Raw genomic sequence first — 24,740 nt, 5'->3', positions numbered from 1 at the left:
TGCCCCAACACCCTGCTGGGATGCTGAATGAAGAGTCATTAAACCTTTGAGATTACACAGACTTGGCCTTAAATCCCAGCTCCCCTATTTCCTAGCTGTGGATTTTGGGAAAGCCTATTTGCCTCAGTTTCTTCATCTTGAAAATGGACCATTCTTGTCCACTAACAGCCTCCTCCCCAGGATGTTGTGAGGGTGAGATGTGACCCTTGTAAAGTGCCTAGAACAGGATGGAGGATACAGTGGAACTTCAAGAAATGAGAGCCCTGCCCCTTCTGCACAGAGGGAGGACAGGGAGTCTGTGTTCCATTCAAAGCTATTCCCACACCCCTCTCTCCTGTGCCATTTAAAAAGGGGAGGAGCTACCATCAGAGAGATTTTACTTGTTTGATTGTATAACTAGCAATATCTGCCCTTCTAGGGACTGATAGCTAGGCCTTTTGACGGGAAGGGACAATAAATTCTTGACCTACTGCTGCCCTCTGGATAAAAAATAAAAACACAGCTTACTAGGGGAGTTGCTGAGATTACCAGGCCTGCAGCGTGAGAAAAGAACAGGATGTGGAACTCAGGAGACCTGGGCTGCAGGGCCCTACATTCAGAAACCTCTGGCAAGCTGTATGACTTGGGGAAAGTAACTCAGCCGCTCTGGGTCTCAGTTTTCCCGGTTTGCCTGTGTCCCATGTGTGAGGCAGGCTCAAATGAGATTGTAAAAGCTTGTGAACACTGTAGAAACAATAATCATTGTGTAACATTATCCTCTTAGTCCCTCCTCTGTGCAAAATTCGTACTTAAATTAGTATTAATTGTTCCTGTTTTACATATGAGAAAACCTAGGCTATCGAGGTCAGAGATCAGATTTCATCCCAGATCACTCAGTTTCTCTTGGCCTCCGTTTCCTCACAGGAGAGATGGGCTTCCTGCTGCCGCGTAATGACTTTGGAAAGTCGGAGTGCTGGGCATAAATTAGGGGATACATTGGGGCCAGCCTGGGTCTCCGGGGGGTTGGGAGCATTCAAGGAGGGTGTAGGCCCCTCCGGATTGGGGACGATCCCTTAGGGGGCCGGGGGCTTGCCCAGGCCTACCCAGGATTCCCAAATCCCCCATGGAGCGAAGGGCCCGGGACTCCAGGGCGGCTCAGGGAGCAGGCGGGGCCGGAGGCGGGGCGGCGGCAGGAAGGGGCCGGAGCGGCCTGGGCCCGGCGGAACCCGGCGGAGCCCGGTTGCCCTCGGCCAGGCACCGGTGGCTGCACGAGAACCCCGGGGAGCGGGGCGCCCCAGAGTGCACCTCGGGGCGCAGGAGGCCGACCCGCGCTAGGGGGCGAAAGAGGCGCCGGGAGAGTCGCGGGACGCTCCACAGGCAAGGGCGGGGCCTCCGCGGCGCCCCTCCCTACCCCAATCCCGGCCCCGCCCCGCCCCCTCCCCGCGCGGGGCTGGGGTCCGCCTCGCTCCCCAGCCCGGGACCCAACGTCGCGAGCTCCCCCCGGGGTGCCATGGCCTCGCGGCTCCTGCACCGGCTTCGGCACGCCCTGACCGGCGACGGCCCCGGGGAGGCGGCGGCCGGCCCCGAGGCCGAGCAGTTCCCGGAGAGCTCGGAACTGGAGGACGACGACGCCGAGGGCCTGTCGTCCCGCCTCAGCGGCACCCTGAGCTTCACCAGTGCCGAGGACGACGAGGACCAGGACGACGAGGACGACGAGGAGGCTGACCCCGACCCGCTGCCCGATGGGGACCGGGCGGCGGGAGAAGACGCAGGCGAGTGCGGGAGGATGGAGGCGGGAACCCTGGGGCTCGATTAGGCCTCCACCCCAGCCGCGTTCCCGAGCTGATCCAGCTGAAACGCAGACACTTCTTTAAGTGCCCCAGCCACCTCTTGGCTGTGTGACCTTGAGAGAGTCACAACACCTCTCTCAGCCTAGTTCCCTTGTGTCAAATAGGGGAAATCACTCCCATCCCGGTGTTCAGGGCATGATATGTACAGGGTCTGGGATACAAATGGTAGTAATGTGCTAGCAATGTTTTGGGGGCGGAGATATTTATTTAACATCTACTGTCTGCCGGGCAGGTGTTTAGCACCAGGCCCCCTCTCTGGCCCTCCGTTTCCATTTATGTCAAATGGGGATAAATCCTTTGTTATTTGTTGGGAGGATGAATGAGGTCAGGGCACGTAATTTATGTGGAACCTGGCCCCAGGCCCATCCTGTGCTCATGCAGAACGGAGTCCCCCAGCTGATGGGCAGCAGGGCAGTCAGCTCCTGACACGGCAGTTGCAAGATTTCTGGAAGAAGTCCCGGAACACCCTGGTACCCCAGCGGCTGCTCTTTGAGGTGACCAGCGCCAACGTGGTCAAGGACCCGCCCTCCAAGTACGTGGTGAGTGAGGGTCCAGGAATCCCTGGGCTGTGAGTCTAGAAGTCTGGCCAGGAGAAAGTAGGGAAAACGCCAGCTTCCTGGGGAATCTGGCTGTGTAGTTATAAATGGCTGCCCCATTTTACAGATGGGGAAACCGAAGCCAGAAAGGGGATGTAACTTGAGCAATTCCTCAGGCAAATGACTTAAAACTTTTATGAGGGACTATGGACCTATCCAGTCCTGGTTCTGATACTAAGAACTAGTGTGCATGTCCCCTGCTCCCTGGGTTTTGCAAATCGTCGCAAGACGCAAGATACACAAGGAAGAATATTATCTGAGTCAGACTTGAGATCCAAGTTGCATTGGCAAGTGGTTAGACAAATGGGTGTTGGATCCCAGTTACTACCAGTCGTTTGACTTTGGGTGAATTGTGAAGCTTTGATGACCCTGTTTCCTCATCTGAACAAGGGGATAATGACCAGGATTGTCGCAGAAATCAAATGAGACAGTGCATAGAAAGCCCTTAGCGTTGCGCCTGGCATCACGAAGTGCTCGATAAAATGGTAGTTCTATTATTATTACTTAACTTTGGGTTGAAAATGTTTGGCCTCTAGGCCCTGTTGTAGCCTCTTTACAGGAAAGTCAGTTCTCCAGCACCTGGGCTTCTCCACCCCTCTCTGTACAGAATAAGCTTGTCCTAAGGACTGCATTTATGGGATGGGTAGGGTTGGGGTGAAGATCAATGCCGGGGGAGGAGGCCATGATTTCCTGGCTGTGGAAAGGAGAAACACATGGTGAATTCGGTGGTCCCGGTCCTGAAACCCAGCCCGACCTGGCTGGTCATGGCAGCAGCAGCTCCCTGCCGCTCACTTCCCTCCTCTTCACCACCCTCCTCCATTTCTGACTCAGCAGGAAGGGGGCCTGGAGCCCTGTCCCACGTCTGGGCTTCTCCACCCCTCTCTGCAGCTCTTAGTGAAAAAAGGGCCAAGCGCGTGGGGCGACTGCTCCCATTTAAGCAGGGATCGATTCCGATGATCAGATCTTAAGTGGCAAAAGTCCTGGCTGGGGGTCATGCACAGGAAGGGGGCGCCAAAGATCAGCTATCTGGTAGCAGCTGGGAGACAAGAAAGTATGCGGGCAACTCTGGGAAGAGAATGACAAGATAGAGCCAAGTTTGGCCTGGCCCAGGTCTGGGGAAACAAATCTTCTCTTTGTTTGATGGGGACCCTAAATCCTGCTTTAACATCTCCTGGGGGTTAAGAGCACAGGCTTTGGAATTAGGTCGGCCTGGGTTTGAGTCCCAGCTGGGCCATTTACCAGCTGTGTGACTTAAGGGAGGTCTTTGAGCCCTTTGCCCCCTCTTGGGGCCTGCTTCCTGAGCTGTCAAACGGAGGTAAGGATGGCTTCCTGGCAGTGCTGTTGTGATGATAAAATAGTAGATGTGAAGAGCTAGGCACAGCATGTGGTGCAGGGTAGGTGCTCAGTTAATGGAGTGACTCTCAATTACCTATCTCAGTGGGACAGTATAAGGATCAGATAATGGCTCTAAAATGGGTTTTTATCCAGAAATTACAACTGAAAATAAAAGCTAGATGAGCATAAGGGGTCACTATAGACCAGTGTTTCCTGAAATGTGTTCAGCAGAAAATTGGTTCCCTGGAATATCAATAACTGTTCTTAAAAAAAAAAAAAAAAAAAGTTTTTACAGTCAATATGCAATATGTTTTGGGAATGCAGAGTTGAACTAGAGTAAAATGTTTCTTTACTGTTAAACTTTTTAATCCTGAATATTAACGTACACTGTGAATCTTCAAGGGAAGGACAGAGCAGGCAAACCTAACTGACCAGGGGTGGCTAGGATATTGGCAGTTTCACAGAACAAATTCGAGAGAAAAATCTCGGTTTGGTGTTAGCATGCTTTCAACATCAAACGCTTGCTAATCCCCCCTTTAGACCTGTTAGCTCAGCATGATGACAGATTAATGCATATTTGGGTTCTCGGACCTGGAGGGAAGCTTAGTGGTCATCTTGTTCAGCGTTTCCCAAACCTCCAGCACCCTCACAATTCTAGTCCTCTCTAAATGCTACTTGTACCGTTCTGTGCTTCACATTTCTCTTCAAATAAACCTATTTTTTTTAAGTAAGTTTAAAAGACAACTTTATAGCACAACTGTATATGGAAAGGCCCACTTGCCATAAAGAGAAGATAACCATAAAAATAAAAGCAGTGAAAAGTGTCATTAAGCCCTGCCTGGATGCTGCTGCCTGAAGAAGGCCCTGACCTGAGAGTCTCTTTCTGGCTCTTTTCTATAAATGGAGATGGAAAGGGCTTTTTTAAACCAAACTGAGAGCTTCTCAATGTGCAGTCAGAAAGGTTCACAGAGAATTAGTGGGGGCATCACCTCCTGCCTCTGATCCAATGTTATTTACTCCAGTACATACCCCCTAAACCACCCAGGTACCAACGTTTGCGCACGTCCCACACTTAAGTAAACAGTGAGCTGGGCCAGCACTCCATTCACTAGAGTCGTAAGTGGACCCAAGAAGGGGACTGCCCTGCCTGACATCACACAGTGAGGGAGCACCTGACCGGAGGCTAGAACTTGGGTCCCAGTGCACTTTTCACATTGGTCGCTACTGGGGCTGTCTGAAGACCTGTGTTCTGGGTCTGGATTGGAATAACCTGGCCAGGGATGTGGGGCTATGTATCCAGAGTGGAACAAAGCTCCAAGCTGATCCTGAAGGTTGGCTCTAGAGGCCCAAGAAATGCGCCTGGGTTTTGGCCCTCGGCTGGTTTTCCAGAGGGGCTGTCAGAAGAGCTCACTGCCCGATGGGAAGGGAGTACTCCCTAGCAGGGGTAGAGGGGGCGGCTGGACCAGGCGCTGAAGCTCATCTCTGTCTTTTTCTCCCCATGCTGCCTTGGGCCTGGGTCATTTCAGATGAGCCTCAGGTAAGATGAGACTGGGCTCCCCAGCAGCCTTGGGGGTGAAGGGAAGAGGTGGGGGAAGAGAGCTGGAAGTGAGAGGGAAGGGTCCCGGGGACACCTTGCACCTGCCCTGACCCCCACCCTCCCCCGCAGCTCTACACCCTCGCCGTGATGGGCCCGGGGCCACCGGGTCGCCAGCCAGCCCAGATCTCCCGCCGATACTCGGACTTTGAGCGGTTGCACCGAAACCTGCAGCGGCAGTTCCGGGGCCCCATGGCTGCCATCTCCTTCCCCCGCAAGCGCCTGCGCCGGAACTTTACCGCAGAGACCATCGCCCGCCGCAGCCGGGCGTTCGAGCAGTTTTTGGGCCACCTCCAGGCAGTCCCTGAGCTGCGCCAGGCCCCGGACCTGCAGGACTTCTTTGTGCTGCCCGAGCTGCGGCGGGCGCAGAGCCTCACCTGCACAGGCCTCTACCGCGAGGCCTTGGCGCTTTGGGCCAACGCGTGGCAGCTGCAGGCCCAGCTGGGTGTCCCCTCAGGGCCAGACCGCCCTCTGCTGACCCTGGCGGGGTTGGCTGTGTGCCACCAGGAGCTGGAGGACCCTGGGGAGGCCCGGGCATGCTGTGAGAAGGCCCTACAGCTGCTGGGGGACAAGAGCCCTCACCCTTTTCTGGCACCCTTTCTGGAGGCCCACGTGCGGCTCTCCTGGCACCTGGGCCTGGACAAACACCAATCAGAGGCCCAGCTCCAGGCCCTGCAAGAGGCAGGCCTGACGCCCACACCACCCCCCAGTCTCAAAGAACTGCTCATCAAGGAGGTGCTGGACTAACCACACCTAGACTTAAGGCCACCGTGGGGAGAGGCACTGCCCCAGGATGGGAAGCCGGGTAGGGGCGGATGAGGACAGGGACAGCAGTTGGGAGGCGACCAGGGGTGCTGGGAATCCCTAGAAGTTCCACAAAGGATTTGTAGCAGACTGAAGAAATGTGCTTCTTCTGTTGAGCTGGGCTCAGGACAAGCTTTGGCTAGGATGATGCAGGGAGAAAGTCTGGTGCAGCCTCTCCAGCTTATGAATATCTGGGGGCTGTGCCCCAGGTCAGGGTCAATGGTCCCTCTTCCTTGGGCCTCCAAGCCAGCCTGGCTAAGGGCCAAGGACTCTGGCCCAGGAGTCCTGGGGTTGACGGCTGGAGGGAGGGCTGCAGTTCCAGCCCAGGGGGATTAAAGGCCAGCAGCTCCACTGGTAGAAGTCTCTTTATTCCATGTTCAGGACCAAAGGCCCAGCCCTGGATGGTAACTCCTGCCTCAGGAGTGGGGGGAGAAGGGACATCCTTGAAGCCCCAGACCAAGCTGGTACCTCTGGCTACAGCTTGCTCTTTGAGTCCCGGGGCTTCACTCGGATCACGCCCTCCTGGGCACAGGACATAGCCAGGACCCCGTCCCGACGCCACAGCCGCCCATGAACTAGGCCCCGGGAGCCACCTGCGAAGATAAGGGAGAGAACGGCCTTCTGTTTCCTTCCGCCCAGCCAAATGCCCTACTTGAAAAACGAACAACTCGGGTTGGGCCACCCCACGCCACGGTATGCTCAGTGTTGTGGTTGCTCCCCATCTCCAAGCACCCTTTTAGGAGCCTATTATGGTTGGTCATCGGGGGTAACTCCTCCCGTGGGAATCCCACTTGATGGTTTAAAAGCACTTTCACATATCTGCTGACTTCCTCAAAAAAATCCCAAGGGGAGACGTTCTGAGAACAGTCTGGTTCAGTAGCTCAGCTAACCAGATCTGCCCCACTTCTGGCCACCTGTGTGAGGAAACCCATCAGTTCCCTTTATAGTAAATCAACCCAGGCCCTCCAGGCTGGTAATTCATTCAAACCAACCAACCAACAACAAAAAAACCCACCTCCATCCCCACAGGGACGAAGGGGCTCAGAAGGGGCTCAGAGGACGGGACGTGGAGCCGTGAGGCCTGGCCACCCCCCCTCCCCACGTGGAGATTCTCCCTTGCTAGCCCAGGGCCTTAGTCTGATTATTTAGGAAGGGAACTGCTGGTTTCTCTTATATGCAGAACAGCTCACTTAGGCCTCACGGTGACTAAGTGAAGCAGGCCTTGTCCCATGTTCCAGATGATGCCAGTCAAGTCCGGAGAGGTTCAGGAACTTGGCCTTAAGGATCAGGCCAAACATGAACCCAAGAGTCCTAACTTCAAGGTGGTGGCTCCTTTATTGTGATGCTGTTGGCACTCGAGAGCCCCCCTTCCCTGAGTATAAAAAGTGCCTCAAGTTTTGTCCCTGTTTCACAAAGCAAGGCTTTTCTTTGTTTGAAATGCACTTCCTTGGAAAGGCACCCAGGGCTCTGAGACGAGGCACTGACGAAGGAGTCTGGGTTTCTTTCAACACTGTAAGGAGTATCCAAGCAGTGGGGCCCTTAGAGAATGCTGAGTGCCCTGACCCTCAACCAGCTTAATTGTCAGAATCACTTAGGGAGCTTTTCTTTTTTTTTTTTTTTTTTTTAATTTTTTGGCTGTGCCGTGCAGCATGCCTGTTCCTAGTTCCCCGACCAGGGATCAAACCTGTGCCCCCTGCAGTGAAATCACGGAGTCTTAACCACTGGACAGCCAGGGAAGTCCCGGGAGCTTCTTAAAAATAGCTTCCTGGATCTCATCCAAGACCTGCAGAGTCAGAATCTTAGGGATGGAATCTCAGAATGTTCTGAAAAAGCTCCCCCAAGTGGTGGTCTGATGGGCCACCAGCTTTGGATACCTCTGTTTTAATGCAACCCTATTTGTTTAGATGGGGTAACAGGCTCAGAGAGGAGATGGGACTTGCCCAAGATCACACAGGGAATCTGAAGTGGTTCTGGGACTTAGAACTGAGTCTCTGAGAAAAACGGAATCATATTCCCAGCATGTTACAGAAATTAAGAGCTGAGCAGGTGTGTCCCATCCTCAGGCCTCACCCTGTCATTCTGAAGACAAGGATGCCACAGCCTAGGGAAGCAGAAGAGGAAGTGAGTGATCGGTGTGGTGCTCCACAGAAAGTGGGTGGGGACAGCATGACCCAAGAAAGCAGGCTCCCTGCCCTCCCAGGGTCGGCACCCTCGTCCCCCGTGGTCCCACACTCACCGGCCCAGGGGCTCTCACACTCATAGAGCATCCAGTGGTCAGCTCGGAAAGGGGCGTGGAACCACATGGAGTGATCCAAGGAGACCATGAAGTGCACCTTGTGCTGCCACTGGTGGGGCAGCAGTGCTGTGCCCAGGAAGGCATAGTCCGAGATATAGGCTGCCACGCAGCAGTGCATCTTCATGTCGCCCTCCCCTGCAACAGATTCCGGCCCCATCAGCCCTGGGCTCCTGGGCTTTACAGCTCAGGACCTGCAGGGAGGTAGGAAGAAATGGGCTGCCGTGCATAGGTGTGTAGATTGTTCACTGCCCAAGGGCACCTGGCCCAAGGTGTGTGTGTGTGTGTGATGGGCAATAAGGGAGACAGGGATGGGAGTGAGGATTGAAATCCAGTCTTCAGTCCCCAGGTCTCCCACCGTGGACCCCCAAAGTGTCTTCTTCCAATTTGCACAAAGGCACCCGATGCTTAGCAGGGGACCTGGGGAAGAATGTTGGCAAGGTAGGTGCCTTGCCTTCCCCAGAAAGGGCCAACATTAAGATTATCGTCACCTGCCCGTTCTCCCCATGCAAAGGGCTGAGCCAACCTCCCCATCATGCAGATAAGTAAACAGGCCCCGAGTGGGGAAGTAACATGCCCAAGGCCACAAAGGGCAAATGAGGTACAGGTCTAGGCCCCCCGTAGAGCGTTTCCTTTCAGGCCACGGGGTCCTCTTACCAATGTAGCCCCGGGCTCGCACCCAGAACATCTGTTTGGGCTCCATGCTCCGCAGCTGGCTCAGAGTGGGTAGGTTTACCAGCTTGATCTCAATGGGCACCTCCCGGGCAGCAATTCGGTTCAGCCCCACTCGGTACTTCTCTTGGAGGTTAGGGTCCCTGAAAGTAAAGGGGAGAGGGACGGGGAGACCCAGGAAGGTGGGGAGCCTGTCCTCTGAGCCACCTCTTCTGACCCCCCTCATTCCTCCACAGGGACTCCTGCCTGACTTATCCCCAAAGCTCCCCTCCCCTCTGGCAGGCAAGATAGGATAGATTTGCATCCTTTCTTTGCCACTTATGAGCCCTGTGGCCTGGTGCAAGTTAGTCATTGCTCAGCCTTTTTTCCCATCTGCAAAATTTGGATAATGAGTCACCTATCTCATGGGAGACACTGTGGAGGAGACAAGATAAGGCATATGAAGCCAACACAACATCTAGTCACGCAGTGTACCCTGCGACAGGCCCCGTTCCAGGCATCTCACACATATGAACTCACCCGTCAACACCTCTTTGAGATCCATGCTGTTCTCACTGCCATCTGCTAAGTGTAGCAAGCACAGAGGGTGCAGGTAGCCTGCTCAGGAAGTGGAGGGGCGCGGGATTCGGACCCAGCCAGTCTGGCTCCTTGGTTCACACTCGTAACCACTTCTCTATTCTAACACTCAGGAAACAGGCTGCCCTACTTGGACTGACTTACCTAACCCTGAGCAACTGGGGATGCTGTGTTCCAGGGAGAGGAGCCCGTTTCCAGGGAAGCCCCTTTGCCACAGCAAGGACCACCCCTTGTGCCCCTAGGCTCTTCCCCGGGATTTCCATTTCCATCCCTATCCTTTCGAGCCCTGTCTGATGGAACCTTCTGTGATGATGGTATGGTCTGTAGCTGCACTGTCCGCTGTGGTAGCCACGAGCCACATGTAGCTGTTGAGGGCTTGAAATGTGGCCAGTGTGACCGAAGGACCAGAACTGAATTAATTCTATTTAACGTTAATTAACTTAATACAGCCATCTGTGGTTAGCGGCTTCCTTATGGGACACACCGCTCTAGATTCAGGGACCTTTAAGAACAATGTCCTCCTTTCATTTCTCAAACATTTTGGAGCTCTGACCGCATACCAGGCTCCATGCTTATTCCTCTCTGTCAAGAATGATGTAACTACAATTTACTGAGCACTCACTGAGGGCCTTGTTATCTCGTGTAATCCTCACAGCAGCCTTATAAGGTAGAAATTCTGATTGGCACCATTTTACAACTGAGGACACAGGCTCAGGGTGGAAAAGCAACTTGCCAAACTCACACAGCTGGCACGGACAGAGTCTAGATTTGAACCCAGGCTTTTCCTAGGTGCAGATGCACATCTGTTCCATCACACCTGGCTGACAGCCCCGACTGCTGCACAAGGCAGCGGGGCTCTCCTTACGGTAGAGCTGTGAAGTCCGCAGGGCAAAAACAGCCATTCCCATTTTTTAGATGGAAGAAGCAGGGCTCTGAGAGGCTGGGGAGTTGAGCAAAGCTATACAGCAGGTGGGCTCTAATAGAGGTGGAGCCCTGGCCCCAATCTATAACCGGGCAGGACCCTGTGGGTACCTCTGTCAAGTTTACGATTACCCTCCTTATCTGAACCTTTATTCCTTTTATTGTTCAAAACCTGTTCTCCTCAGGATTGAGGAGGGGAATTGTAACCGAGCAGGACCCTATGGGGCCTTCCTGGGACAGGCCCTTCCCCCATATCCTCTGCTTTACTCTCTGAAGTACCTAGATAACAGTATATGATGCACATTTCCTGAGTTGTTTTACAGATGCTAACCACACCCCCCAGCCAAAAGAAAGATGTTAACTACTTGATGACCATGAGCACATAGCCCCAGGCCTCCTGGAGCCTAAGGACTAACAATGTTAACCCTTGTGACGCTGCCCTCTTAACTCACCATCAGCCAATCAGAGAATTGTGCATGAGCTGATCACATACCCTGCCACCCTCCTCCTTTACCTGGCTTTTAAAAATGCTTTGCCAAAACCCTTCAGGAGGGACTTTCCTGGTGGCATAGTGGTTAAGAATCCATCTGCCAGTGCAGCGGACATGGGTTTGATCCCTGGTCTGGGAAGATCCCACATGCTGCGGAGCAACTAGGCCCGTGTGCCACAACTATTGAGCCTGCGCTCTAGAGCCCTTCAGGGAGCTTGGGGTTTTTTAGAGCATGAGCCACCCATCTCCTTGCATGGCCTTGGAATAAACCTTTCTCTGCTCCAAACTCTGATATGTTTCGGTTGGCTTGGCCTCACTGTGGATTTGCCATAACAAATCCACGTGACTTGTCCTGTGTCAGGACCCAGAGCTCTTTCCACTGCCCCAGCATTTTTCCAACTTTATTAGCTGTGATTCAAGTAAGAAACCTATTTTACCAGGTGACATTCAAAATACTTAACATGCACTAAGGCAAAGGTAGCAGGGCCACAGCTCTGCAGCAGGGACCTTCAGCCCTGGCAGGCATTAACTCCTAGGCTTCTAGGTCATGGGTGACCCTGGAAGAGAAGGGGGACCACTCAGGGACTGGGGAGGTATTTACCAACAGTTATAGAAGTATTTCAGTATTTAAAGAGTAGGAAAGCTGTAACAGTACCTGAACTGGCTGAATAAGAAGCCCTGCATTTCACACCATCATCCAAACACCCACCCATGGGCACACATGCTCTCACACACAACTGAAATTAATGTTTCACAAAAGGATGCCTACCCTTACTACAGGCAATACACTCTAGTATCTTCTTTTCTAGTCTAGCTTCCCCGCGCCCCACCCCCACCCCGGCAGTGCCTCATGGCTCGTGGGATCTTAGTTCTCCAACTAGGGATCGAACCCGTGCCCCCTGCAGTAGAAGCACAGAGCCCTAACCACTGGACTGCCAGGGAATTCCATAGTCCAGCTTTTTACAATGCTGGCCGAGATCAACTAAAGGACTCCGTGGCCTGCTAACAGGTGGCGACTGCAGTTTGAACACTGTCCTGGGACCTTGAGGTCTCTCACCTTAAATACTGGTTAATGAGGGCCTCGTGGCCAAGCAGCTCTTCCGGCGGAGGCACGGTAGGCATGGAGAACTGGTGCTGCACAGGGCTGGGCTGGGCCTTCTGGAAGGAGGCCTGGCAGATGAAGATGGGCCTGCCGTGTTGCACAGCCTTCACGGAGCGCACGGAGAAGCTCACCCCAGTTCGCGTCCGTTCCACCTGGTACAGCACCGGCACCTTCGGGTCCCCTGCAGCAGGCAAAGAGCACACAGCACACGGTGAGCCCAACTGAGCCCCGTAGGCCCACTCACCATCACCAAGGCTGGAGAGGCCCCTCTGTTGCTTGTTCTCCGTTCCTTTTCTGCTTGGTAGCTACTGACTGAGGCCTGATGAAGCCCAGGTACTGGGGAGAGAACCCTAGACCCTGTCATTGGGATGCTCCCAGTGCAGGCGGAGATCCTCTCCGTCAATAGCACAGGACAGAAGGGACACTGCCAGATTCCCTGCATTCAAAGCCCGGCTCTGACACTCACCAGCTGTGTGACCTTGGGAAAGTCACTTAACATCTTTGAACAGTTAATGCATCTGTGAGATGGAGATCATCATAGTGTTCATACCTCTCAGGATTTTAATGAAGATTAAATTAGTTCGGAGTCGTAAAGTATTCAGAATAATATCTGGCATGTAGTAAGTGCTCTGTGTTTGTTCAATAAAATACTCTCAGCTTTTGTCTTGTTCCCTCTGTGACTGGGATCTTGTCATGAACCCGGTACCATTCTTCTAGATCAGGGGTCAGCAAATCTGGCCTGCTGCCTGTTTTGTTTTTCTTTCTTTCTTTCTTTCTTTTTTGAGAACAAGCAAAGGTTATTTATTCAGAGTTTAGTGCATCAAGGGAGTCATCCACAATCACTTCCGCTTGGCAGAGACTCAAAGGCAGACAGAGGAGTGGGAAAGCTTTATAGTGAAGAAAAAGGTTTCAGGTATGCCCTGCTTGGAGGCTGCCGGCATGCTGATAGGCAGGCTAACTAGAAGCAGGGCAGCCTATGTAATTGGTGAGGGGTGCATGTTTGGCTTTCCCCAGTTAGTCCTAAGTTGGAAGCAGGGGCAAAAATTAGGGAAGCTCTCAGTTATTCATGAAGTCCTGGCCTTTAGGGGCTGATCATTACAGGGACTATGGTTTGGCCTCCTGGACTGGCTGCTAGAAATGGTGGTCTGACTTCCTCCAAGCCTGACTTGTAGGTAGTAGGTTGGCTTCCTGTGCTACTTGCTACCAGATGTGGCTCAGAGTTCTATTTTTATATATGGTTTGGCCACTGTCTGATATTGATTCTCCCAGGAAAAGCCTGCTGTCAGTCCCTTCATCCGTAAGGCAAATGGAAGTCACCTGACCCTTCTCCTTCGCTCTCTGTGCTCACAAAGCAGGATGGGAGACACTGGCCCCAGCAACCCTCAATGAACAGGTCGGGAAGGTTTTTAGAGAGAGTCTTCCTGGTGTCCCTGAAGTCCTTTAGTCTGAGTCAGACCGACCTTGGAGAACGCTGACATCTAGATGGTAAGATGTCTTGGGGATGATTTTCAACTTTGAGATGAAAGAAGCAGGTCTGGAGAAGCATTGCTTCCTCCACCCCATCCAAATGGGGAGCCCACCAGCCACTGGAGGCTCATTCAACAGCAATAAACACTCCTGTGAAGCCCTGAAGCCCAGCGGGTTTGCTCAGGTCTATTAGCCAGCAATGCCAAAGGGGCATTTTTAATCAGAATGGGGGCTCCTCAAGGCCAAAGGCCTTTGGGAAGGGCTTCCCAAGAGTCCAGAAACGAGACAGCTACATAAGCAGTCTGATTTCAGGGCCTGGGAAGGAGGCCTCCCTTCCCTATCAACAAACTATTAAAAAAAAAAAAAAAAAAAAAAAAGCTGTCATCCAATCCTTGGGCTGCAGCTGAAATTCAGTATTTTCAGTTACTAGTGATTTATCTCTCAGTGTGAATGAGTTCCAGACCTGTTCTTTAAAATTTGTATTGGAACAGCGCTGGTAGGCTCTGCAGTATATTGAAGGAAGTGAGATAACAGTTATGGAGTGAGTGCATTAGTTATGTGGACCTGAAACAGACAACCAGATACTTCTCCGGCAAAGATGGGTTTCTTCTGGATCAGCAGAGAATTGCAATTCGGGGTCTGCAACCACGGTGAGCCACGTGCAAGTCCCCCTCCAGCAAGAGGAGAATGCTTTTATAGAGGGGAAAATGGAGGGTTATAGTATATGCAATTGGGAGGGCCCTAGTAAACAGAGAGCCCATGATTTTTCATTGGCTGAGTCCTTGCCAGAAAGGAGTCTTTTTCCTGTCGGGCTCTGCTATTGTTACAGGGCATGAGCGCTCCCCACTCTGGTCTCCCAACTCTACTTAATGGAGGTTTCTGTTTATGAATTTTTTTATTGTTGCTAAGGTATCTTTTCTCACGTTGGTCTCATATTAATTATGCAAAGTGGGTCTAATCACCATTGTATAGATAGGGAAACTGATGCCGTAAATAACATTTTTTGGAATATGGCCAAGTCCATTTGTTTACATACTATCTGCTATTGCTTTTGCCCACAAAATCTAAAATATTTACTCTGTCTTTACAGAATAATGTTTTTTGACTCCTGCTCAAGATTCTCCATGCTTTAAACCTATACCAAATCAGGTAACACCTGTATTACATTCTTCTACCTATCTAGAGAAATACTTTTTTTTTTAAATTTTATTTTTGGCTGCGTTGGGTCTTCGTTGCTGCACGTGGGCTTTTCTCTAGTTGTGGTGAACGGAGTCTACTCTTCGTTGCGGTGCGCAGGCTTCTCATTGCGGTGGCTTCTCTTGTTGTGGAGCACGGGCTCTAGGCACGTGGGCTTCCATAGTTGTGGCTCGTGGGCTCTAGAGTGCAGGCTCAGTAGTTGTGGCGCACGGGCTTAGTTGCTCCGCGGCATGTGGGATCTTCCCTGATCAGGGCTCTAACCCATGTCCCCTGCATTGGCAGGCGGATTCTCAACCACTGCGCCACAGCAAAAACAAACAAACAAACCAAAAACCCAAACTGACTAATGTTCTATACTGGGCTTTTATAGATTTTTTTTTTTTTTGTACGCAGGCCTCTCACTGTTGTGGCCTCTCCCGTTTCGGAGCACAGGCTCCGGACGCACAGGCTCAGCGGCCATGGCTCACGGGCCCAGCCGCTCCGCGGCATGTGGGATCTTCCCGGACCGGGGCACGAACCCGTATCTCCTGCATTGGCAGGCGGACTCTCAACCACTGCGCCACCAGGGAAGCCCTAATATCCTTCTTAAAAAAATTTTTTTGCCCCAAATGTTTTATTTTTTCCCATACTTAATTTTTTTGCAGACTATATTCCATTATAGGTTATTACAAGATACTGAATATAATTCTCTGTGCTACACAGTAAATCCTTGTTGCTTATCTATTTTATGTATAGTAGTTTGTATCTGTTAATCCCATACTCCTAATCTTCCTTGACTTATATTTTATTTTAAAAATTAATTAATTGATCTATTTTTGGCTGCACCACACGGCTTGTGGGATCTTAGCTCCCCCACCAGGGATCGAACCCAAGCCCTCAGCAGTGAAAGCGTGGAGTCCAACCACTGGACCACTGGACCGCCAGGGTATTCTGACTTTTATTTTAATAGTCCTATAATAGCCAATTATTTTAAGCTGTCTTGCAGCCTTTCAAAAAGCAGATAGGGACACAAATAATTGGTGATTATCAGTGTTGGCATGGTTCATTTCATGCTGCCCCTGGATGGAGAATTTCCAAGGAAGTGGATGTTTCCCCCAGAACCTGAGATGGGCTCTCCCATGGTTTGGAATTATTTCCCAAGAGGGAAAGAGAAAAATCACAGAAGGAGAACAAAGTGTAGAGCTTGGAGCCACACAAAGCAACTCAGGTTCAAATCCTGGCTTTGCCTACCTGAGCGTTATGGGAGCTTCTTAGATAAACTCTTTGGGTCCAAGGTTCTTTATACATAGAATAGTGGCAGGAATGCTGTTTACTTAAGAGGATTAAACAAGATAATGTAAATAGCTGCGCACTGTAACATGCAACTTTTAATTATTCCCATAAGTTCATCATCGAAAAGTAATGATAATTACCATTTATGGAAAACCCACATCATTCCAGGCCCTGAACTAGATACTTTACTTGCAAAGACTAAGAATTCTTTTCAGAAACCAGATGATGAAACTGATTCAGAGAGATCAGGTAATGCCCCCACCCGCCCAAAACGAAACAAAACTGTCTCACTGGGCTAGAAGGATTACAATATCAAAAGGCCAGCACTTTTGGAGTTTACAACCAAATTGAGGGAACAAAGGGCACATCTGCTTTCAGCTAGCATAAAAGTTGAGAACGGGGCTCGCCCCAAGGTAAGTATTCAAATGCTTTCTAGCAATGACTGTCATGGAAGTAAAGGAAGTAAAAGGATGGGGAGTGAGGGGCATGGGAACGTAGTATGAAAAGGTGTATTTACTATTAACTATTTTATACTTGTAAAATGAAGGCGGAAACCCATTGTCTTTTAAAATACAGATCACATATCATAAAGTTTCATAAATTCTTCTCAGCTGATGGGACCATGCAGAAGACAGACTCTTAAAATTGGGAGCATCTGCCTAGGAGTGAGATTTTTATGTTTCTCAAAAGGGAGCATGGGTTTTAAAAGATTACTCTCTCCTCCTACATTTGATTCCAGAGCTGTAAGCAGCTACAGAGATCTTGCTTGGCCTCGCCCCTTCTGCATTTTTCAGGTGGGATGAAGGAGGGGTGGGGGAGGGTGATTATTTCTCACTCAAGGTCGCCTGGTGAATCAATGGCAAAGCTCCTACTAGACCCAAGGTCTCTTGTTTCCCAGGCTGGTCTCTTCTCCAAGTTAAGCTGCCTGCCTCAAAGTCCCAGCAGAGGTTTCAGCACCCCTCTGAGGATCCAGCACAGGACTGGCACCACAAGGTGTATGAAGAATAAAGAACAAAAGACCCACTGGGAACCGTTAAGCACCAAAGTCTTGTGCCACTGTGGGCCAGAAAACAAGTACCCAGTATCTCAGCAGGTATGGGGTCTAAGGCTGTTCCTGGCCCCAGGCCTTCTTCCTCTCTAGGCTTCCCTAAGAGCAATCAATTAACCCTCTCCCTCACCACCCCCTCCCCTCCCCTCCCCTCCCTTCCCCCCTCTACCTCTCTCCCTCTCTCTCCTCAGTCTGCTCCCCAAGGCCAGAAAGAAGTGGCTGCTGGGCCACCAGTGCTGGGGTGGGTTAAGGGAGGGGTTGGTTTACCTTTCCGAACAAAGTAACAGTGCAGGGAATGCACGTGGACATCTTCACTCACAGACTTGGCTGCAGCCACCAAAGCCTGGCCCACGATCTGACCCCCAAACAGCCGCTGGGTTGAGGGTACCCAGTAATGCCTTCCTCTGTGGGGAGAGGGGAAAAACAGGAAAGACTTAGGTGCTGGGCCATATTCCACAATCTTCAATGATCCTCTAGTGTAGGATCTCTTAACCTGATTGGGGTTTGGGATCGTTTGAGAATCTAGTGAAAGCCTTTCCCCAGGCAAATATCCTAACACCACTCTACCTACAACTTCAAGGCCTTAAGGATGCCCCAAACTTCTGTGGACTTCAGTTAAGGATAATGAACCAATCCCCATATTTTATACTTATGAGAATAGGGATCAGAGAGGGAAACTGACTTGAGCAAGGTCACAAACACACAGCTCAACCATTGCCATCCTGAGCAGTATCAGGGTCTTTTGAGCCCAAGTCCATTGTTTCTTCCATTGCCCATACCAGGGTAAGGCATAAGCCTCTCATGCCCTTGAGTAGACCAAGATGAACCCCACAAGCTGCGGGGGGGACTGCATTAAAATCTGCCACTTACACCCCTCAACTTGACAGCCCATTCTTAAAAGAACTAGATTTAGAGCTTGAAGGGCCCTCAGATTTCAAGTCTAACCCCTTCAGTGCACAGATGAGGAAACTGAGGCCCCAGAGGTGAAAAGTCTTGTCCATTGCATGAGCCCAGTAGAGGATTAAGAATTTAGGTCTCCAGCTTCCCATTGCCCAGACCAGCATTTTTCATATAATGCATTGTAAATAGCCCTCCAGGGAGTTATTTGTAATTGGTTTAAGTGGGGGTAAGTTAATACCTAAGATAGCTTCCAATAAGCCAGGAGGAGCCTTGGAAGCCCAAACTATTAAATCCCCAGTTACAGTCAAGAATTTAAGCGGCATCAGGAAAGAAACTGGCTCAGGCCTCAGAATGAATAAAGAGCTACTAGACCCCACCTAGTGGTGGTGGGGATGGGGAAATGTAAGAGGAAATTATAGTGAATATGCAGGAGCTGCGGATAAGTTTGTGCCCTTGGACAAATCACTGCCCTTTCTGGACTGGCTCTCCCTAGGACATGATTCCTCAGGGGAGGCTGCTGAGAAGGATACCTTGGGTCACCACTTTTTGCCTATACTGCCAGGACCTCCCAGGGGTGGGACTGCACAGACCCCCGCGCCGAGGAGGAAGCCGGGGCAGCTTTGTCAGGCACAAGTTTCCTCCCAATCGCGGAACAGGCATCTCGCGCAGAGCCCATCCTCGTCCAGGGGGATACAAGCAGGCGCAATGGGGTGGCAGCAGGCAAGATCAGGAGCCTCTGACCCAATGCGTGGGTGCGGGCCCGATGCGGCCGGCTGGCTACCTGAAGAGATCCTCGTCCAGCAGCTCGAGGTTGAGCACGCTGGTGACCAGGACGCTGCGGAGGTCCCTGGGTGGATCGCCGTCGCCCTGTTCATCCTCTAGGGCCTGCGGGGACGACATGTAGCCCACTTGCTGCCGGCCCGGAACCCTGCGCTCGGGGGAACACGCGGAGACCTGGACAGAACGCGCAACCTCCAGCAGAAGCTAAGTAACCGGAAGTCCCCCGCAAGCCCTGAGAAAGTGGGATGCAGGTTATGATTGGTCGGTGCTTCGGTCAGTCTTCGGGTGAGTGAGCCCACCTGCTCTCTAACGATTGGAGAAAATGAGTGCCAGTCCGGAGAACCCGTGCATGATTGGATGTGATAGTGAGGGGGCGGAGCCCCGGGACTGGATAATAAGGGCTGAGTGTCATTTCCCCTCTGCCAGAGAGCTAAGACGCCCCCCAACCCACCGTATCCCTGTCAGGCCAGGGCTTCACCTGAGCTCCGTTAACAGGCCACCCAATAGGGGCCCACCCTTAAGGCATCCTGGGCCCACGCCAGCCGGTAGACCCTCAGAGGTGACCTCTGACCCCTGGTGATTATCTTGTTGCAGCCCATGGTGTGGGCAGAGGGGGCAGCCATGGAGCTAGGCAGCTGCTTTAAGACCTACGAGGACTTCAAGGAGTGCTTCAGCGCCTACGAAAAGGAGAACAGGTGCTCCTTCATTCTCAGGAACTGCGTCTCCGTCCGCTTCCACAACCTCAACCATGGCACCTCCATCCGCGAGGACATCCTGTAAGGGGGGGGCGCGGGCGGGGCAGGAGGGTGGGGAGGAGGCCGGATGGTCCCCAGGAGGGCGGCCTGGAGGAGGAGGGAGTGCAGCTGGGCCCCTGTCTCTTTGAGGATTCCACAGGCACTAATTGAGCGCCTGCTGTGTGCCTGGTGAAAAGCGCAAAAGCTCCATAGGCATCGCCTTTTGACTACCCGCTTCACCTTCGCTCACTGACGCCTTCATTCACAGCTTTTATGGAATTCATAATAGCTGCAGTTTGACCCTTTTTTTTTTTTTTTTTTTTGCGGTACGCGGGCCTCTCACTGTTGTGGCCTCTCCCGTTGCGGAGCACAGGCTCCGGACCCGCAGGCTCAGCAGCCGTGGCTCACGGGCTCAGCCGCTCCGCGGCATGTGGGATCTTCCCGGACCGGGGCACGAGCCCGTGTCCCCTGCATTGGCAGGCGGACTCTCAACCACTGCGGCACCAGGGAAGACCTGTCCCATTTTTTGAGCACCTACCGTATCCCAGACACAAAGTATGGCCTTCACAAATAGATAAAAACACCTTGGCGAGAATTTTCTTCATCAGTCTTCTCTTTACAAAGCAGTAACACTGGTCATTTATTGGGTAGTTTGTTCATTCATTCATTCGTTTGTTCGTTCTGTAAATGGTTCTTGAGCTCCTGAGATTTACAACCGTTTTTCAAACACTTCCCATGTCCCAGGCAGCGTTCTCTATTCTGTACGCTTTACCCCACAGGGCTGTATTGAAAATTATAGGCAAATGTTATTTTTTCCATTTGGCAGATGAGAAAAGAAGCTTGGAGGCTAAGCTAAGGGTTGAAAACTCAGTTGCCTTAAGGACTCAGGGGAAACAGCCCAGTGTAAGAAAATTTAACTTTTAATTTAACTATACAAAAAGGAATGACGAAATAACCAACATCAGGTGTTTGTGCTAGGGAGAACAGAAGTGTGAACTGGGCAAAATGGCGAGCAGGCCAATTAACTTCAGCTGATGGCTGCCATGTGAAAATGAAGATCCAGTGTTCCCAGATTTGGGACAAGTGGAGCCAGCAATCCAGGCTTTATGCGAATGTGTCCACTTTTTAAAAATTGAAAATCAATTCACATGTAAATACACACTCTATAGGCCAGCTCAGAGAGTCAAAGTATATCTGAGTTTGAGACCTCTGGGTTGAGGCGTTTGGCCAAAGCTCACTCTCTAAGCAGGCAGGCTGTGTTTTTTTCCCCTACTCTGAAGTCCAGTGCTGTGCTGGGTATAGCTAACATAAAGATGAATAAGTAACTAAACCTACCCTCAAAGAGCTTGAGGTGGCATAGAGTTGGACTTAGGTAAACCAACTAGTATGTGATAAATGCTTTAAAAGAGATGTGCAGAAGAAGTGACAGATGCCTGGGAAGAAAGGGAAAGGCTTCGCAGTGGAAGTAATGGTTTCTGCTGGGTTGTGAATGAAGGCACAGGGCTAGTGTAGAAGTTCAATGGTTAATATCAAGTATCACAGAGGGGTTTGACCAGAAGGAGCTGTGGAGCGAGGGCACAGATCCGTCAAAGAAGGTGGCATGTTGGAGAAACAGTGTGGGATGCCATGCTTGACAGGAGGCTGTGTCAGTTGCAGTTTATGTAAAAGGTCTGTAAGTACCATTTTGAGGTGTTTGGACTTTGATCTCTGCGGGTAGCATCCTTCTAAGCAGCCAAAGAATACCAAAAAATGCCCTGCTTTCAAACTGCTTACAGTCCAGATAAAGTGCTGTAGCCTCCCGTTGCCCTCATGATTAAGTCCAGGACTGTTACTAAGCTGGCTGGCCAGACCATCTGACCCTTCGGATCCCCCCATCTTGCACCATGTGCTCCATCTACGCCGGGTCTTACTCCACATTCAGCTCCTGTCCCAAGCCCACAGCTTCCTGGTCCTTGCACTTACCACGTCTGCTGGTTAGAATAACCTTGCCCATCCACTTATCTTAGCTCCCTTTTCCTCAAATATTAGTTGTTTTTTATACTACCCTCTCTGTACTATATATCCTGAACTACAATTTACTTAACATTTTTCTTGAAATTCTTCTAATAGTCAAAGAAACTTTAGAACCAATCTAAGCAATAATATATAAGAAGTAACAGTATAGTGGCAAAAAGATAGTATATATTTCTAAATGACTATTAAATATTCTTGTATAATCTGAGGTCATTTGGGGCTACTTGTGGAAAACTCTGTCTTAGCTAATTGTTACTGTTCCTTCAGTTATTAGCATAATTTCCAGGAAACCTTTCTTAACACCCTGAAGATTAGGTTAGACGCTCCTGCTCTATGTTCTGACAACACCTGTTACAGTTATTTGCACATCGTTAAGGAACACAGTTTACAGAGGTTTCCCTGGTTTGCTGAGCTCTTCCAGGGAGGGGCTCTTGTTTACTATTTTTTGCATTCTCGCTGATTAACACCATGCTGCTTGCATAGAATCGAGTCCAAACACCTCATAATCACACCTAAACACCCTTCAGGTGGATCATCTCCAGGGTCTAGCACAGGACTTGTCCCATAGCAGCCCTTAAGTAACTGTTGAATGAATGAGTCATCAAGTGTTACATGTGTAATTCAGCGAAACTGGTGCTGCAGGGACTCAGAGAAAAATCACAGTGGGCTAGGGAAGCAAGTGAGAAAGGGAGGCTTGAGCTGGGCTCCATAGATGGGGAGGTGTCAGGAGGTGTATTTGCTGCTCTAACAAATTATCACAAACATAATCGTTTTAACAAAGCAAATTTAGTCTCTTACTGTTCTGTAGGTTAGAAGTCAGGCACAGATCTGACTGGGCTAAAACCAAGGTGTCAGCATATCTGCATTTCTTTCTGTAGTCCCTAGAGGAGAAGCTGTTTCCGAGTCTTTTCCAGCTTCTAGAAGCTAGCTGCCCACACTCCTTGACTCATGGCCCCCTTCCTCCATCTTCAAAGCCAACAGTGGTTGGTGGAGGCCTCACATCACATCACTCTGGCCCCGCTTCATCCCATCTCCCTCTCTGGCTCCCTCTTCCATTTTTTTAGGACCCTGTGCAGATAATCTAGGATAATTTACCTTTAAAAAATCAGCTAATTAGCAACCTTGATTCCATCTGCAATCTTAATTCCCCTTTGCCATGTAACCTAACCTATTCACGGGTTTTAGAGATTAGGAAGTGGACATCTTTGGGGGACCATTCGGCCTGCCACAGGAAGGTTAACATCCTGGAGGGAGAAATGGTATGTGAGCTAGTGCAGATATTAACATGCTGTACTTGGGAGGCAGTGAGGAGACCTGCTTGGCTGGAAGGAAGATTTATGCTGGAGCAGTGCGAAAGAGAATGGAAAGGACTCAGCTAACAGATTAGAGGTTCGGATTGTTTTTTTGTTGTTGTTGCTGTTTTGCGGTACGCGGGCCTCTCACTGTTGTGGCCTCTCCCGTTGCGGAGCACAGGCTCCGGACGCGCAGGCTCAGCGGCCATGGCGCATAGGCCCAGCTGCTCCGTGGCATGTGGGATCTTCCCCGACCGGGGCACGAACCCGCGTCCCCCACATCGGCAGGCGGACTCTCAACCACTGCGCCACCAGGGAAGCCCTTGGATTGGTTTTATTTTTGTTTTTGCAGGCTGAACAATTTTTAAAATGTTTTTTTTTTTTTTTTTTTTTTTTTGCGGTACGCGGGCCTCTCACTGCTGTGGCCTCTCCCTTTGCGGAGCACAGGCTCCGGACGCACAGGCTCAGCGGCCACGGCTCACGGGCCCAGCCGCTCCGCCGCACATCGAATCTTCCCGGACCGGGGCACGAACCCGTGTCTCCTGCATCGGCAGGCGGACTCTCAACCACTGCACCACCAGGGAAGCCCTAAAAAAATGAATTTGTTTTTGAGTGGTCAATATAGTCATTTAATTTTTTAAAAGTTTCAAATTACATCAAAGGGTCTAAAAGTCAGTGTCCCTTCCACTGTGTTATCTAGAGACAACCACTGTTATCTTCATGAGATACCCGTGAGCCTGAACAAACATATCTTTTTTTTTTAAATTTAATTTTATTTATTTTTTTATACAGCAGGTTCTTATTAGCTATCCATTTCATACATATTAGTGTATACATGTCAGTCCCAATCTCCCAATTCATACCACCACCACCCCGCACCCCCGCCACTTTCCCCCCTTGGTGTCCATACATTTGTTCTTTACATCTGTGTCTCAATTTCTGCCCTGCAAACCGGTTCATCTGTGCAATTTTTCTAGGTTCCACATATATGCGTTAATATACGATATTTGTTTTTCTTTTTCTGACTTACTTCACTCTGTATGACAGTCTCTAGATCCCTCCACATCTCTACAAATGACCCAATTTCGTTCCTTTTTATGGCTGAGTAATATTCTATTGTATATATGTATCACATCTTCTTTATCCATTCGTCTGTTGAGAGGCATTTAGGTTGCTTCCATGACCTGGCTATTGTAAATAGTGCTGCAATGAACATTGGGGTGCATGCGTCTTTTTTTTTTTTTTTTTTTTGTGGTACACGGGCCTCTCACTGTTGTGGCCTCTCCCGTTGCAGAGCACAGGCTCCGGACGCGCAGGCTCAGTGGCCATGGCTCACGGACCCAGCCGCTCCGCGGCATGTGGGATCTTCCCGGGCCGGGGCACGAACCCGTGTCCCCTGCATCGGCAGGCGGATTCTCAACCACTGCGCCACCAGGGAAGCCCACATGCGTCTTTTTGAATTATGGTTTTCTCAGGGTATATGCCCAGTAGTGGGATTGCTGGGTCATATGGTAATTCTATTTTTAGTTTTTTAAGGAACCTTGATACTGTTCTCCATAGTGGCTGTATCAATTTACATTCCCACCAACAGTGCAAGAGGGTTCCCTTTTCTCCACACCCTCTCCAGCATTTGTTGTTTGCAGATTTTCTGGTGATGCCCATTCTAACTGGTGTGAGGTGATACCTCATTGTAGTTTTGATTTGCATTTCTCTAATAATTAGTGATGTTGAGCAGCTTTTCATGTGCTTCTTGGCCATCTGTATGTCTTCTTTGGAGAAATTCTATTTAAGTCTTCTGCCCATTTTTTGATTGGGTTGTTTGCTT

At 50.6% G+C, this 24,740-nt stretch overlaps 3 protein-coding genes across 9 annotated transcripts in view; 2 read left to right on the top strand and 1 right to left on the bottom strand.

Annotated features, from left to right (window-relative positions):
• Positions 1 to 1,009: 1,009 nt before the first annotated feature.
• On the top strand, positions 1,010 to 6,509 carry SNX21 (sorting nexin family member 21). Of its 2 annotated transcripts, none has more exons than XM_067013524.1 (3): positions 1,010 to 1,751; positions 2,190 to 2,361; positions 5,427 to 6,509. In XM_067013524.1, the coding sequence occupies exons 1-3, from the start codon at positions 1,103 to 1,105 to the stop codon at positions 5,443 to 5,445; spliced, it is 840 nt and encodes a 279-aa protein (XP_066869625.1). In that variant the 5' UTR covers positions 1,010 to 1,102; the 3' UTR covers positions 5,446 to 6,509. The 2 variants fall into 2 exon arrangements, with proteins under 2 accessions (XP_066869625.1, XP_058893886.1); XM_059037903.2 differs by having other exon boundaries at positions 1,013 to 1,751; positions 2,190 to 2,368.
• ACOT8 (acyl-CoA thioesterase 8) lies at positions 6,506 to 19,118 on the bottom strand. Of its 2 annotated transcripts, XM_059037843.2 has the most exons (6): positions 18,878 to 19,118; positions 17,464 to 17,600; positions 12,168 to 12,393; positions 9,109 to 9,266; positions 8,395 to 8,589; positions 6,506 to 6,751 (listed from the first exon to the last, which is right to left on the bottom strand). In XM_059037843.2, exons 1-6 carry the CDS (start codon positions 18,994 to 18,996, stop codon positions 6,633 to 6,635), a joined length of 954 nt encoding a protein of 317 aa, XP_058893826.1. In that variant the 5' UTR covers positions 18,997 to 19,118; the 3' UTR covers positions 6,506 to 6,632. The 2 variants fall into 2 exon arrangements, with proteins under 2 accessions (XP_058893826.1, XP_066869627.1); XM_067013526.1 differs by lacking the exon at positions 8,395 to 8,589 and having other exon boundaries at positions 18,878 to 19,090.
• ZSWIM3 (zinc finger SWIM-type containing 3) overlaps positions 17,058 to 24,740 on the top strand; it is a 19,886-nt gene continuing 12,203 nt past the window's right edge. The window contains exons 1-2 of one of the 5 annotated variants that reach the window (XM_067013516.1): positions 17,058 to 17,241; positions 19,471 to 19,652. In XM_067013516.1, the coding sequence (XP_066869617.1) occupies positions 17,146 to 17,241; positions 19,471 to 19,652 (278 nt within the window). In that variant the 5' untranslated portion in view covers positions 17,058 to 17,145. Of the gene's footprint in view, positions 17,242 to 18,946; positions 19,162 to 19,283; positions 19,653 to 24,740 lie in introns of those variants that run through there. The other 4 variants (XM_067013519.1, XM_059037758.2, XM_067013517.1 and 1 more) reach the window with 4 other exon arrangements.

Source organism: Kogia breviceps, chromosome 14, assembly GCF_026419965.1.
Source record: "Kogia breviceps isolate mKogBre1 chromosome 14, mKogBre1 haplotype 1, whole genome shotgun sequence".
NCBI classification, from domain to species: Eukaryota; Metazoa; Chordata; class Mammalia; order Artiodactyla; family Physeteridae; genus Kogia; species Kogia breviceps.
Note: the sequence above shows the minus strand (reverse complement) of the source record. Positions and strands in the feature narration are given on the sequence as shown.